Below are 12,669 nucleotides of genomic sequence, written 5' to 3'. Positions count from 1 at the left end.
TAGAGCAGGGGGGCTGGGAGCCAGGACTCCTGGGTTCCCTCCCCGGCTCTGGGAGGGGAGTGGGGGCTGGTGCTTAGAGCAGGGGGGGCTGGGAGCCAGGACTCCTGGGTTCTCTCCCCAGCTCTGGGAGGGGAGTGGGGGCTGGGTGGTTAGAGCAGGGGGGGCTGGGAGCCAGGACTCCTGGGTTCTCTCCCTGGCTCTGGGAGGGGAGTGGGGGCTGGGTGGTTAGAGCAGGGGGGGCTGGGAGCCAGGACTCCTGGGTTCTCTCCCCGGCTCTGGGAGGGGAGTGGGGGCTGGTGGTTAGAGCAGGGGGGCTGGGAGCCAGGACTCCTGGGTTCCCTCCCCGGCTCTGGGAGGGGAGTGGGGGCTGGTGCTTAGAGCAGGGGGGGGTGGGAGCCAGGACTCCTGGGTTCTCTCCCCAGCTCTGGGAGGGGAGTGGGGGCTGGGTGGTTAGAGCAGGGGGGGCTGGGAGCCAGGACTCCTGGGTTCTCTCCCCAGCTCTGGGAGGGGAGTGGGGGCTGGGTGGTTAGAGCAGGGGGGGCTGGGAGCCAGGACTCCTGGGTTCTCTCCCCAGCTCTGGGAGGGGAGTGGGGGCTGGTGGTTAGAGCAGGGGGGCTGGGAGCCAGGACTCCTGGGTTCTCTCCCCGGCTCAGGGAGGGGAGTGGGGGCTGGTGCTTAGAGCAGGGGGCGCTGGGAGCCAGGACTCCTGGGTTCTCCCGGCTCTGGGAGGGGAGTGGGGGCTGGGCACCAGGAGGGAGGGAGGGCGGGGGTGACCCCGGGCAGTGACACAACGGTGGCCACACGCCACACCCAATATGGCGACCAGGGCCCACACCCCATGGTGGGGGCTGGTGCCACTCCCAAGATGGCGTCTTCATCCTGGTCCCTTCCCAACATGGCCGCTCAGCCGGGGACGTTGCCCTTTGCCACTTCCAAGATGGCGGCCCGGCTCTCCTGGCGGCCCCTCCCCCCATGGCTCGCTGCGAAGGCCGCTCTCCGGCCGGCCCGCGTGTCCCGCCGAAGGTGGTCACCGCTCCCCGGCCCGGGATCCATGCCACACTCACGATGGCGGATGAGCCCGGCCGGGCCAAGATGGCTTCCGCACCCAGCCAGGCCACTCCCAAGATGGCCGCGTCGCCCGGCCGTGGCCTGGGCCGCTCCCAAGATGGCGCCGGGGCCCCTCCCCGTGTTTTGAATAAACTTTATTGGGAGGCCGGAGCCGGAGCAGGATCTTGGGGCCTGGCCAGGCCGAGCGGGACCGGACCGGGCCTGGAGAGACCCCCCCCGCGGGGCCTGGGCGGCGGGAGGCGGGGAGACCCCCCCTCGGTTGGGGGAGGGGAGCGGGAGGCGGGGAGACCCCCCCCTCGGTTGGGGGAGGGGAGCGGGAGGCGGGGAGACCCCCCCGTGGGCGGCGGGAGGCGGGGAGACCCCCCCTCTGTTGGGGGAGGGGAGCGGGAGGCGGGGAGACCCCCCCCTCGGTTGGGGGAGGGGAGCGGGAGGCGGGGAGACCCCCCCTCGGTTGGGGGAGGGGAGCGGGAGGCGGGGAGACCCCCCCCTCGGTTGGGGGAGGGGAGCGGGAGGCGGGGAGACCCCCCCTCGGGAGGGGGAGGGGAGCGGGAGACCCCCCTCGGGGTGCAGGTGGGAGGGAGGGAGATCCCCGTCTCTAGGGCACAGGGAGGGGGGGCGGGGTGACCCCCGCGGGGTGCAGGGGGAGGGGAGAAACCCCAGGGCTCAGGCTCGCTTGGGGGTCAGTGGCCCCAGCGTGGGGCACCCCGAGGGGGCATTTGCTCTTTTGGGGTGTCGAGGGGAGCCCAGTTGACCCTTAGGGTTTCTTTTGTGGGGTTTGGGACTGATTGGGGGGCACCCCGGGGGCCCAGAGGTGTCCGTCCCCCTGGGCCGGGCTCTGGGAGGGGTGAGGGGCCCCCCGTGTCCCATGCCCCCCTGCTGGCCCTGAGGGGGGGGGGTCAGTCGTTTATTGAGGGGGGGCCACTATGGCCTCGGTGCCCGTCTACTGCCTGTGCCGGCTGCCCTACGACGTGACCCGCTTCATGATCGAGTGCGACATCTGCCAGGACTGGTTCCATGGCAGGTGGGGCCAGGGCCTGTCCCCCCTGGGGGCGCCGGCTCTGACCCAGGCCAGGGGGCTGGATCAGGGGAGTGGGGAATGGGGCAGGGGCCTGTCCCCCTTGGGGGCGCCGGCTCTGACCCGGGCCGGGGGGCTGGATCGGGGGGGTGGGGAACGGGGCAGGGGCCTGTCCCCCTTGGGGGCGCCGGCTCTGACCCGGGCCGGGGGGCTGGATCGGGGGGGTGGGGAATGGGGCAGGGGCCTGTCCCCCCTGGGAGCGCCGGCTCTGACCCGGGCCGGGGGGCTGGATCGGGGGGGTGGGGAATGGGGCAGGGGCCTGTCCCCCCTGGGGGCGCCGGCTCTGACTCGGGCCGGGGGGCTGGATCGGGGGGGTGGGGAACGGGGCAGGGGCCTGTCCCCCCTGGGGGCGCCGGCTCTGACCCGGGCCGGGGGGCTGGATCAGGGGAGTGGGGAATGGGGCAGGGGCCTGTCCCCCCTGGGGGCGCCGGCTCTGACCCGGGCCGGGGGGCTGGATCAGGGGAGTGGGGAATGGGGCAGGGGCCTGTCCCCCCTGGGGGCGCCGGCTCTGACCCGGGCCGGGGAGCTGGCTGGATCGGGGGGGAGGGGAATGGGGCAGGGGCCTGTCCCTCCTGGGGGCGCCGGCTCTGACCCGGGCCAGGGGGCTGGATCGGGGGGGTGGGGAATGGGGCAGGGGCCTGGGTGGGGGACCAAGCTCTGGGCCAGCAGGTTAGCGACTCTTTCTCCCCCAGCTGCGTCGGGGTGGAAGAGGACGCGGCCGCTGACATCGACCTGTATCACTGCCCCAACTGCCAGCTGGCGCACGGCCCCTCCGTCAGTGAGTACCCGAACCTGCCCGCCTCGGGTCGGGCGGGGGGCCGGGAGGGCTGGGGGTGGCTGCCTCGGGGAGGGGATCTGTTCCCCCCCTGCCCCGGCTCAGTCTCCCATGACGGGATCTCCTGCCCCCCACAGTGAAGCGGCGCCGGGGGCCCCAGAAGCAGCAGGATGCGGGGCTGAGCCGAGAGGCGGGTGCCACGGTGCGGACGGGCAGCGCCCAGTTCATAAAGGAGCTTCGGGCCCGGACGTTCCCCAGGTGAGAGTCACAGCGGAGGGGGCTGGTGCTGGGAGGTGATGGGGGGCTGGGCAAGGGGCACTCTCTCCTGGCTGGGCGCTGGGGGGCACCAGGGAGTGGGATGGGGGGCTGGGTGAGGGGCGTTGTCCCTTGGCAGGGCCGGGCGCTGGGGTGGGGGGCTGGGTGAGGGGCACTCTCCCTTGGCAGGGCCAGGCGCTGGGGGGCACCAGGGAGTGGGACGGGGGCCTGGGTGAAGGGTGCTCTCCCCTGGCAGGGCCGGGCGCTGCGGGGCACCAGGGAGTGGGACGGGGGGCTGGGTGAGGGGTGCTCTCCTCTGGCAGGGCTGGCCGCTGGGGTGGGGGGCTGGGTGAGGGGCGCTGTCCCCTGGCAGGGCCGGCCGCTGGGGGGAACGAGAGTGGGTTGGGGGTCTGGGCAGGGGGCTTCTCACCCTTGGCAGTCAGAGCTGGGCACTTGGAGGTTTCTCAAGTTGTCAGCGCCTGTCCCCAGGATCTCTGTTTCTAGTTTTCTGTCCCTAAATCTCATGTCCACGCTGGGCGAGCTGTCCCTATGCTGCGTTATGTGCGGCTATTCCCGGCTGCTCCACCCCAGAGGTGGATGCATCTCAGTGTCGGGCGAGTAATCCCCTTGCAGTGTTATGTGTGGCTGTTCCCAGCTGCCCCGCCCCAGAGGTGGCCGCACCTCGCTGACTCTCCCTCCCGCCCTGGCAGCGCGGACGAGGTGATCCTGAAGCCCAGCGGGGCGCAGCTGACAGTCGAGTTCCTGGAGGAGAACAGCTTCAGCGTCCCCATCCTGGTGCTGAAGAAGGACGGGCTGGGCATGACGCTGCCCCCCCCGTCCTTCACCGTGCGGGACATCGAGCACTACGTGGGTAAGGCCGGGCCCAGGGGGCTGCCAGTGCTGGGAACGGCCGCCGGGGGGCTGTGGCAGGGGTCCATAGCTGGCATGGGGGCAGTGGGGGTCCAGGGGGGCCGTGGCTGGCTGTGGGAGATCACGGGGCCGTGGCGGGGGGACAGTGGGGGCGTCAGGGGGCTGTGGGGGTCAGGGGGCCGTGGCGGGGGGGCAGTGAGGGTGTTGGGGCTGTGGGGGTCAGGGAGCCGTGGCGGGGGGGCAGTGGAGGTGTCGGGGCCGTGGGGGTCCAGGGGGCCGTGGCGGGGGGGGGCAGTGGAGGTGTCGGGGCCGTGGGGGTCAGGGAGCCGTGGCAGGGGCCCATAGTGGGTGATCACGGGGCCGTGGCGGGGGGCCAGTGGGGGAGTCAGGGGGCTGCAGGGGCCCATAGCTGGCTTGGGGGCCGGTCGCTCTCACCCTGCGCCCCCCAGGCCCCGACAAAGAGATCGACGTGATCGACGTGAGCCGCCAGGCCGACCTCCGCATGCGCCTGGGCGACTTCGTCAGTTACTTCGGCGCCGCCCGGCGGGACAAGGTGCTGAACGTCATCAGCCTGGAGTTCTCCGAGAGCCGGTCAGTGGGGGCCGGGGGGCTGGGCGGGACCGGGGGAGGGGGAAAGCCTCTGTGTTATCTCCCGGACACCTGGGTCCCTGAGATGCATCCTCCACCCGCCCCGTTCTGTCCCCCCAACTCCATCCCGCGGTTCCTATGGCTGCGGGGTGACGGCTGGGTCCCCCTCCCGGACGCCAGGGTCCCACAGGGTGACGTCCGGGTCTCCCCCCCCCGCCCCAGATGCCGGGCCCCCCTCCTGGACGCCAGGGTCCCGCGGGGTGGTGGCCGGGGTCCTGCGGGGGTGACAGTCGTACACCGGGATCCCGCAGGCGGGTAGCCAGGCCCCCTCCCGGACGCCGGGGTCCCGTGGGCTGGCGGCTGGGCTCCTCTCCCGGACGCCGGGGTCCCGGGGGCTGGCGGCCGGGCCCCCCTCCCGGACGCCGGGGTCCCGCGGGCTGACAGCTCTGCCCCGCAGGCTGTCGAACCTGGTGGAGACCCCGAAGATCGTGCGGAAGCTGTCGTGGGTGGAGAACCTGTGGCCGGGCGAGTCGGTGTTCGAGCGGCCGAGCGTGCAGAAGTACTGCCTGATGGGCACGCAGGGCAGCTACACCGACTTCCACATCGACTTCGGGGGCACCTCCGTCTGGTACCACGTGCTGTGGGTACGGCTGGGCAGGGCGCCGAGCGCGGGGGGGTGGGGTGGGGTGGGCGGGGTATGAGGACCCCCTACTCTACTCACTGTCCTTCCCCCCCCTTCCTCCCCCAAGGGCGAGAAGATTTTCTACCTGGTGCGGCCCAGCCCGACCAACCTGGCCCGGTTCGAGGCCTGGAGCAGCTCGTCCAACCAGAGCGAGACGTTCTTCGGGGACCAGGCCGAGCACTGCTACCGGTGCCCCCTGCGCCAGGGCCAGACGCTCTTCATCCCCACGGGTACCTCCTTCTTCCCCCCGCGGGCACCCCCCAGCCCCCTTAATCCCCATGGGTACCCTCCCCCTACCCTCCACGGGTTCTCCCCCAGCCCCCTCCATCCCCACCGCTACCGGTGCCCCCTGCGCCAGGGCCAGACGCTCTTCATCCCCACGGGTACCTCCTTTTTCCCCCCGCGGGCACCCCCCAGACCCCTTAATCCCCACGAGTACCCTCCCTCTGCCTCCTGCAGGCACCCCCCCAACCCCCTTCATCCCCTCTGGTACCTGCCCCCCTCCTGCTCCTGTACCTGTGGGTCTCCGACCCCCCCATCACCCCACGGCAGGGCTGGGTTCCCCCAGAGTCTGACCCTGCTCTGCCCCCAGGCTGGATCCACGCCGTGCTGACCCCCATCGACTGCCTGGCTTTCGGGGGCAACTTCCTGCACAGCCTCAACATCGAGATGCAGCTCAAGTGAGTGTCGGGGGCACCGGAGCCCCCCAGCCCCGCCCCAGGGACACTGACCCTGCCGGGGGGTGGGCTTGGTACAAAGCGCTCTGGGAAAGAGCCCATGTTGCGGCCGTCCCCAGGCTGCGTTATATGTAGCTGGTCCCCAGCTGCCCCGCCCCAGAGGTGGCTGCATCTCAGCGCCGGGTGAGCTGGCCCCGAGCTGCCCCGGCCCAACCTGGCTCGGTTGTCTCCCCCGGCAGGGCCTATGAGATAGAGAAGCGTCTGAGCACGGCCGATCTCTTCAGATTTCCCAACTTTGAAACTATCTGCTGGTACGTCGGCAAACATCTCCTGGACATCTTCCGAGGTGAGCGGGGCCGGTGGGGGGGCGGCGGAGGTGAGGGGGGCCGGTGGGGGGGCGGCGGAGGTGAGGGGGGCCGGGGGGGGCGGCGGAGGTGAGGGGGGCTGGGGGGGCCGTGTCCTATCCCCTGAGCCCTACCTGTGCCTCTCGCCCCTCCAGGCCTGCGGGAGAACCGCCGACACCCGGCCGCCTACCTGGTGCACGGAGCGAAAGCTCTGAACACGGCGTTCCGCGCCTGGACCCGCAGAGAGGCAAGTGGCTCTGATCCGGGGGCCGGGCGCGATCCCCAGCTGGGCGGAGCCGGAGGGAGGAGAACGCTCAGTTCCAAGGAGCCGTCGCGCCCACCCCAGCGTCAGCCGCAGCTCGGGGCTAGCGGGGGGGGACGTTGGGCTTACAGAGGCGCCGGCTCTGGGTTGTGTCTGTTCCACGACCTGTGTTAGCTCGACTCACAGCGCACCCCGGAGTTCCCGTGGGACACCCCCCCCCCCCCCACGCCCTCGCCAGGAGCCCTGCCGGGGGCTAGAGCCGGGCTCTCAGATCCGCACAGGGGCCTCCCAAGCCTGACCAGACCCAAGCGCCGGAGCCCCCAGTAACCGCCCCCCCTTCCCCCAGGTGCTGGAGGAACACGAGGACGAAATCCCCGGCACCGTGCGTCCTGCGCAGCTCATCAAAGACCTGGCCAAGGAAATCCGCCTGGTCGAGGTGCGGGGCAGCCCTGGCACTGGGGGGCACCATGGGGCAGGGGGCTCTCCCCTGGCATTCGGGGCTGGGCGCTGGGGCGGGTAGGGGCTCTCCCCTGGCAGGCAGGACTGGGGACTGTGGGGCGGGGGCCGGGCACTGTGAGGGAGAGGGCACTGCGGGGCGGGGAGCAGGCAGGACTGGGGACTGCGGGGCGGGGCTGGGCACTAGGGGTGGTGGTGGGGCACTGCGGGGCAGGGGGGAAGTGGGGGGCAGTTTTTGGGCGGCGGGCCTCTCCCGGCGGGGGGATTGAAGCCCTCCCAGGATATCTTTCAGCAGAACATCGGGAAGACGGGCAGCCCCTTCGGGGTGCAGCGGGCCCCCCCGCCCGGCACCAGGAGGGGGGACCAGAGCCCCCAGGAGCCGGGCCGGAGGGGAGGCCGGAAGGGGCGCGAGGGCCCAGCTGCCGGCGCCCCCACGAGGCTGGACTTGGAGCTGCTGGACACGTGCACGGAGCCACCAACGCTGGAGAGCAGCGAGAGCCCCCAGGCGGAGGAGGTGACGGCTGGGCAGGGGGCTGTGGGGTGCCGTGGGGCAGAGGGGCTGGGCAGGGGCCGCTCTCCCCTGGAAATCAGAATACTTGTATCTCCTCGCCAGTGTTAGGAGCAGCTGTTCCTAGCGGCTCCACCCTAGAGGTGGCTGCATCTCATCGGCCCCGCCCCCCCCTTCTTTCACAGTTTGACGTTCCCAGCTCCAGCCTGGAGGAGACGGACGGGGATTCGGAGCTGGCCGAAGGGGAGCTCACCTTGGTGCTGGCCGACGGCCGGCCTGTGCGGTGAGTGGGGTGTGTCGGGGCGGGCAGGGGGTGCTACAGGGTGGGGAGCGGGGGTGGGGGCCGGCAGGGGGCTCTGTGGAGAGTGGGCGGGTGCTGCGGGGTGGAGGGCTGGCCGGGGTTGCTGCGGGGCGGGGAGCTAACGGGGTGCTGTGGGGCAGGGGGTGCTGTGGGGGCATGCTGCGGGGTGGAGGGCTGGCCGGGGTTGCGGGGCGGGGAGCTAACGGGGTGCTGTGGGGCAGGGGGTGCTGTGGGGGCATGCTGCGGGGTGGGGGGCTGGCAGGGGTTGCTGCGGGGCGGGGAGCTGGGCGGCTGTGGCCTGGGGAGCAGCAGGGGGCTCTGTGGAGAGCGAGGGGGAGGCTAACGGGGTGTTCTGGGGCAGGGGGTGCTGTGGGGGCATGCTGCGGGGTGGGGGGCTGGCAGGGGGCTCTGTGGAGAGCGAGGGGGAGGCTAACGGGGTGTTGTGGGACAGGGAGCCGGCAGGGGGTGCTGTGGGGTGGTGGCTGGCAGGGCGCTCTGGGGGGCTGCTGCGCGGTGGGGGGCTAATGGGATGCTGTGGGGCATGGGGCCGGCAGTGGGTGTTGTGGGGCATGGGGTACTGTCGGGGGGCGCTGCAGGGCGGGGTCTGGCAGGGGACACTGTGGGACAGGGAGCTGGGGGGCTGTGGCCTGGGGGAGTGGGGCAGGGGGGTGGCAGTGGGCGCTGCAGGGCGGGGTCTGGCAGGGGACACTGCGGGACGGGGAGCTGGGGGGCTGTGGCCTGGGGGAGTGGGGCGGGGGTGCTGGGGGGCCGGCTGGGGTCTCTGACCTGCTCTCCCCCTGGCAGGCCGAAGCGGGCCAGGGGCTCAGGGCGCCGGCGGCCCCGCCCGTCCCGCTCCCCGTCGCCCCCCAGCTCCCCGGGTGCCCAGGGGCTGGACCTCGACTCGGAGGAGGATTTGCAGATTGACGAGGCACCTCCCCGCAAGGACCGGCGGGGCCCAGCGCCCCCCAGGAGACTGGCCAGTAGGTCACCCCCCCCCCCCGCAGCCCCCCCCCGGCTCGGCGCTGCCCCCCTCTCCCCCCCCCGCAGCCGCCCCCCTCTCCCCCCCCCCCCGCAGCCTCCCCCCGGCTCGGCGCTGCCCCCCTCTCCCCCCCCCGCAGCCTCCCCCCCGGCTCGGCGCTGCCCCCCACTCCCGCCCCGCAGTTCTGCCCCCCAGGGCCGCTCGGTGAGGGGCTCTGCCGTTCTCTTTCCCAGAATTCCCCAGGAAGCTGCCAAGGGCCAAACCCTCTGCTCTGACCCCAACCGCGTGCGGGAGCCTGGGGAGGTCGAGTTCGACATCGAGGTAAACGGGCTTTTGGGGGGTATGGGGAGCAGGGGGCCATGGGGGGCTGGGCCCTGTGGGGCTAGGCCTTGTGGGGCTGGGAGCAGAGAGCTGTGGGGGGCCGGGCCCTGTGGGGCTGGGAGCAGGCGGCCATGTGGGGCTGGGCCCTGTGCGGCTAGGCCTTGTGGGGCTGGGAGCAGAGAGCTGTGGGGGGCCGGGCCCTTGGGGCTGGGAGCTGGGGTCCCTATGAGGCTGTGCCCTGTGGGGCTAGGAGCAGAGAGCTGAGGGGGGCTGGGCCCTCTGGGGCTGGAAGCAGGGGATGTGGGGCTGGGAGCAGGGAGCTGTGGGGTGCTGGGCCCTGTGGGGCTGGGAGCAGGTGGCCGTAGGGGGCCGGTCCCTTGGGGCTGGGAGCTGGGGTCCCTATGAGGCTGTGCCCTGTGGGGCTGGGAGCAGAGAGCCATGGGGGGCTGGGCCCAGTGGGGCTGGAAGCAGGGGATGTGGGGCTGGGAGCAGAGGGCTGTGGGGGGCTGGGCCCTGTGGGGCTGTGAGCAAGCAGCTGTGGGAGGCTGGGCCCTGTGGGGCTGGAAGCAGGGAGTTGTGGGGGGCTGGGCCCTGTGGGGCTGGAAGCAGGGGGTTGTGGGGGGCTGGGAGCAGAGAGCTGTGGGGGGCTGGATCCTGTGGGGCTGGGAGCAGGGGGCTGTGGGGGGCTGGGCGCTGTGGGGCTGGGAGCAGGGGGCCATGGGGGGCTGGGTCCTGTGGGGCTGGGAGCAGCGGGCTGGGCCCTGTGGGGCTGGGAGCAGCGGGCTGTGGGGGGCTAGGCCCTGTGGGGGTGGGGCTGGCAGCAGGGGGCCGTGGGGTGCTGGGCCCTGTGGGGCTGGCAGCAGGGGGCCGTGGGGGGCTGGGCCCTGTGGGGCTGGGAGCAGCGGGCCGTGGGGGGCTAGGCCCTGTGGGGCTGGGAGCAGGGGGCCATGGGAGGCTGGGAGCAGCGGGCTGTGGGGGGCTAGGCCCTGTGGGGCTGGGAGCAGGGGGCCATGGGGGGCTGGGCCCTGTGGGGCTGGGAGCAGTGGGCTGTGGGGGGCTGGGCCCTGTGGGGCTGGAAGCAGGGGGCTGTGGGGCTGGGAGCAGCGGGCTGTGGGGGACTGGGCCCTGTGGGGCTGGAAGCAGGGGGCTGGGCCCTGTGGGGCTGGGAGCAGGGGGCTGGGCTGTGGGGGGCTGGGCCCTGTGGGGCTGGAAGCAGGGGGCTGTGGGGGCTGGGCCCTCTGGGGCTGGGAGCAGCGGGCTGTGGGGAGCTGCGGGCTGTGGGGGGCTGGGCCCTCTGGGGCTGGGAGCAGCGGGCTGTGGGGGGCTGTGGGCTGTGGGGGGCTGGGCCCTGTGGGGCTGGAAGCAGGGGGCTGTGGGGGGCTGGGCCCTGTGGGGCTGGAAGCAGGGGGCTGTGGGGGGCTGGGCCCTCTGGGGCTGGGAGCAGCGGGCTGTGGGGAGCTGCGGGCTGTGGGGGGCTGGGCCCTGTGGGGCTGGAAGCAGGAGGCTGTGGGGGGCTGGGCCCTGTGGGGGTGGGGCGGGGAGCAGGCGGCTGGCGGCAGGCGCCCCACGTCTCTCTCCCCCCAGGAGGACTACACCACGGAGGACGAGGGCGGCTCGGGGGACGAGGGGCTGGGGCCGGGGGGCAGCGCGGGCCGGGATCCTCGACCTGCTCAAGGCCAGTCGCCAGGTGGGGGGGCCCCACTACGAGGAGCTCAGGTGAGATGCGCTGGGGGCGGAGTGGGGGGGAGGGGTAGGGGGTGTCATGGGGCACCACACCGGGGGGAGCTCAGTGGGGGAGGGGAGGGTGCTGTGCTGCGGGGAGAGGGGTTACGGGGTATTGTTCCGGGGGGGGAGGGGAGGGCGCTGGGGGGCGCCAGGGGGTCCTGTGTGGGGTGGGTGGGCGCTGGGGGGCGCTGTGCCGGGGGAAGGGGGTGCTGTGTGGGGTGGGTGGGCGCTGGGGGGTGCCAGGGGGTGCTGTGCGGGGTGGGTGAGTGCTGGGGGGCGCCGGGGGGCGCTGTGCCAGGGGAAGGGGGCGCTGTGCGGGGTGGGTGGGCGCTGGGGGGCTCCAGGGGGCGCTGTGCGGGGTGGGTGGGCGCCGGGGGGCGCCGTGAGGGGTGGGTGGGCGCTGGGGGACGCCGGGGGGCGCTGTGCCGGGGGAAGGGGGCGCCGTGCGGGGTGGGGGGGCGCCGAGGGGGGCGCTGTGCGGGGTGGGTGGGCGCTGGGGGGCGCCAGGGGGCGCTGTGCGGGGTGGGGGTCGCTGGGGGGCGCTGTGCCAGGGGAAGGGGGCGCTGTGCGGGGTGGGTGGGCGCTGGGGGTCGCCGGGGGGCGGGGGGTCACAGAGGTCTGTGCCAGGGGGCGGGGGATCCTGGACCCCCCTAACCCGCTCCCCTCCTCCCCCCCCAGCGAGGCGCCGGCCTCGCCCAGCACGCAGGAGGCGATCCAGGGCATGCTCTGCATGGCCAACCTGCAGGCGGCCGGCTCCTCGCCCGGCCGCCCGGCCTGGTGGGTCCCGGGCCACGAGCGCGGCTGGGCGGGCGGGTCGGGCACCAAGCGCCCCCGCAGGAGACCCCCGACGCGGGCGCCCGCCCACAGCACGGACAGCGAGGGCGAGACGGGCAGCCTGGACGAGCAGGAGAGCCTGGGCGCCTGCTTCAAGGACGCCGAGTTCAGTGAGTGCCAGGCCGGGCGGGGGAAATGGGGCAGGGGCCTGTCCCCTCTGGGGGGCGCCGGCTCCCATCCGACCCCAGGGCGGGGACTGGCTGGCTCAGGGGGGCGGGGAATGGGGCAGGGGCCTGTCCCCTCTGGGGGGCGCCGGCTCCCATCGGCCCCAGGGCAGGGACTGGCTGGCTCGGGGGGGGGGAAATGGGGCAGGGGCCTGTCCCCTCTGGGGGGCGCCGGCTCCCATTGGCCCCAGGGCGGGAACTGGCTGGTTCGGGGGGCTGGGAATGGGGCAGGGTCCTGTCCCCTCTGGGCGGGCTGGCTGGGTCAGGGGCATGGGGGGCCCCCCCAACTTACCCACTGCCCCCCTGCCCCCCAGTTTACCCCTCTCTCGAGTCTGACGAGGACGACCCAGCCTTGAAGTCGCTACCAAAGAAGAAGAAATGTACGGATGATGCCCCCTGGAGCCCGAAAGGTAATGGAACCCAGGAGTCCTGGCTGTGGGTTCTCCCCGGCTCTGGGAGGGGAGTGGGGGCTGGTGGTTAGAGCAGGAGGTCTGGGAGCCAGGACGCCTGGGTTCTCTCCCCGGCTCTGGGCGGGGAGTGGGGTCTGGTGGTTAGAGCAGGGGGGCTGGGAGCCAGGACTCCTGGGTTCTCTCCCCGGCTCTGGGAGGGAAGTGGGGGCTGGTGGTTAGAGCAGGGGGGCTGGGAGCCAGGACTCCTGGGTTCTCTCCCCGGCTCTGGGAGGGAAGTGGGGGCTGGTGGTTAGAGCAGGTCTGGGAGCCAGGACTCCTGGGTTCTCTCCCCGGCTCTGGGCGGGGAGTGGTGGCTGGTGGTTAGAGCAGGGGTCT

General features: G+C 73.3%; 1 protein-coding gene across 2 annotated transcripts; it reads left to right on the top strand.

The window, feature by feature from the left end:
• Window positions 1–1,661: 1,661 nt before the first annotated feature.
• Window positions 1,662–12,380, top strand: PHF8 (PHD finger protein 8). 2 transcript variants are annotated; one of them, XM_065571200.1, is made up of 18 exons: window positions 1,662–2,089; window positions 2,836–2,921; window positions 3,056–3,176; window positions 3,884–4,044; window positions 4,493–4,634; window positions 5,089–5,275; window positions 5,381–5,543; window positions 5,906–5,993; window positions 6,230–6,336; window positions 6,490–6,581; window positions 6,943–7,032; window positions 7,345–7,566; window positions 7,746–7,843; window positions 8,666–8,841; window positions 9,074–9,161; window positions 10,746–10,877; window positions 11,565–11,830; window positions 12,199–12,380. In XM_065571200.1, exons 1-18 carry the CDS (start codon window positions 1,992–1,994, stop codon window positions 12,363–12,365), a joined length of 2,484 nt encoding a protein of 827 aa, XP_065427272.1. In that variant the 5' UTR covers window positions 1,662–1,991; the 3' UTR covers window positions 12,366–12,380. The 2 variants fall into 2 exon arrangements, with proteins under 2 accessions (XP_065427272.1, XP_065427271.1); XM_065571199.1 differs by having other exon boundaries at window positions 1,664–2,089; window positions 7,333–7,566.
• Window positions 12,381–12,669: the final 289 nt, after the last annotated feature.

This window comes from Chrysemys picta, chromosome 17 (genome assembly GCF_011386835.1).
Source record: "Chrysemys picta bellii isolate R12L10 chromosome 17, ASM1138683v2, whole genome shotgun sequence".
NCBI classification, from domain to species: Eukaryota; Metazoa; Chordata; order Testudines; family Emydidae; genus Chrysemys; species Chrysemys picta.
This window is presented reverse-complemented; position numbering and strand designations above follow the sequence as displayed.

What these genes read in the sequence shown, in the direction of transcription:
- PHF8 (XM_065571199.1), top strand. Translation starts at nt 1,992, where the DNA reads ATGGCCTCGGTGCCCGTCTACTGCCTGTGCCGGCTGCCCTACGACGTG. An exon ending in CGGGCCCGGACGTTCCCCAG is followed by an intron (nt 3,177 to 3,883) that starts GTGAGAGTCACA and finishes CCGCCCTGGCAG; the next exon opens with CGCGGACGAGGTGATCCTGA. An exon ending in GGACATCGAGCACTACGTGG is followed by an intron (nt 4,045 to 4,492) that starts GTAAGGCCGGGC and finishes TGCGCCCCCCAG; the next exon opens with GCCCCGACAAAGAGATCGAC.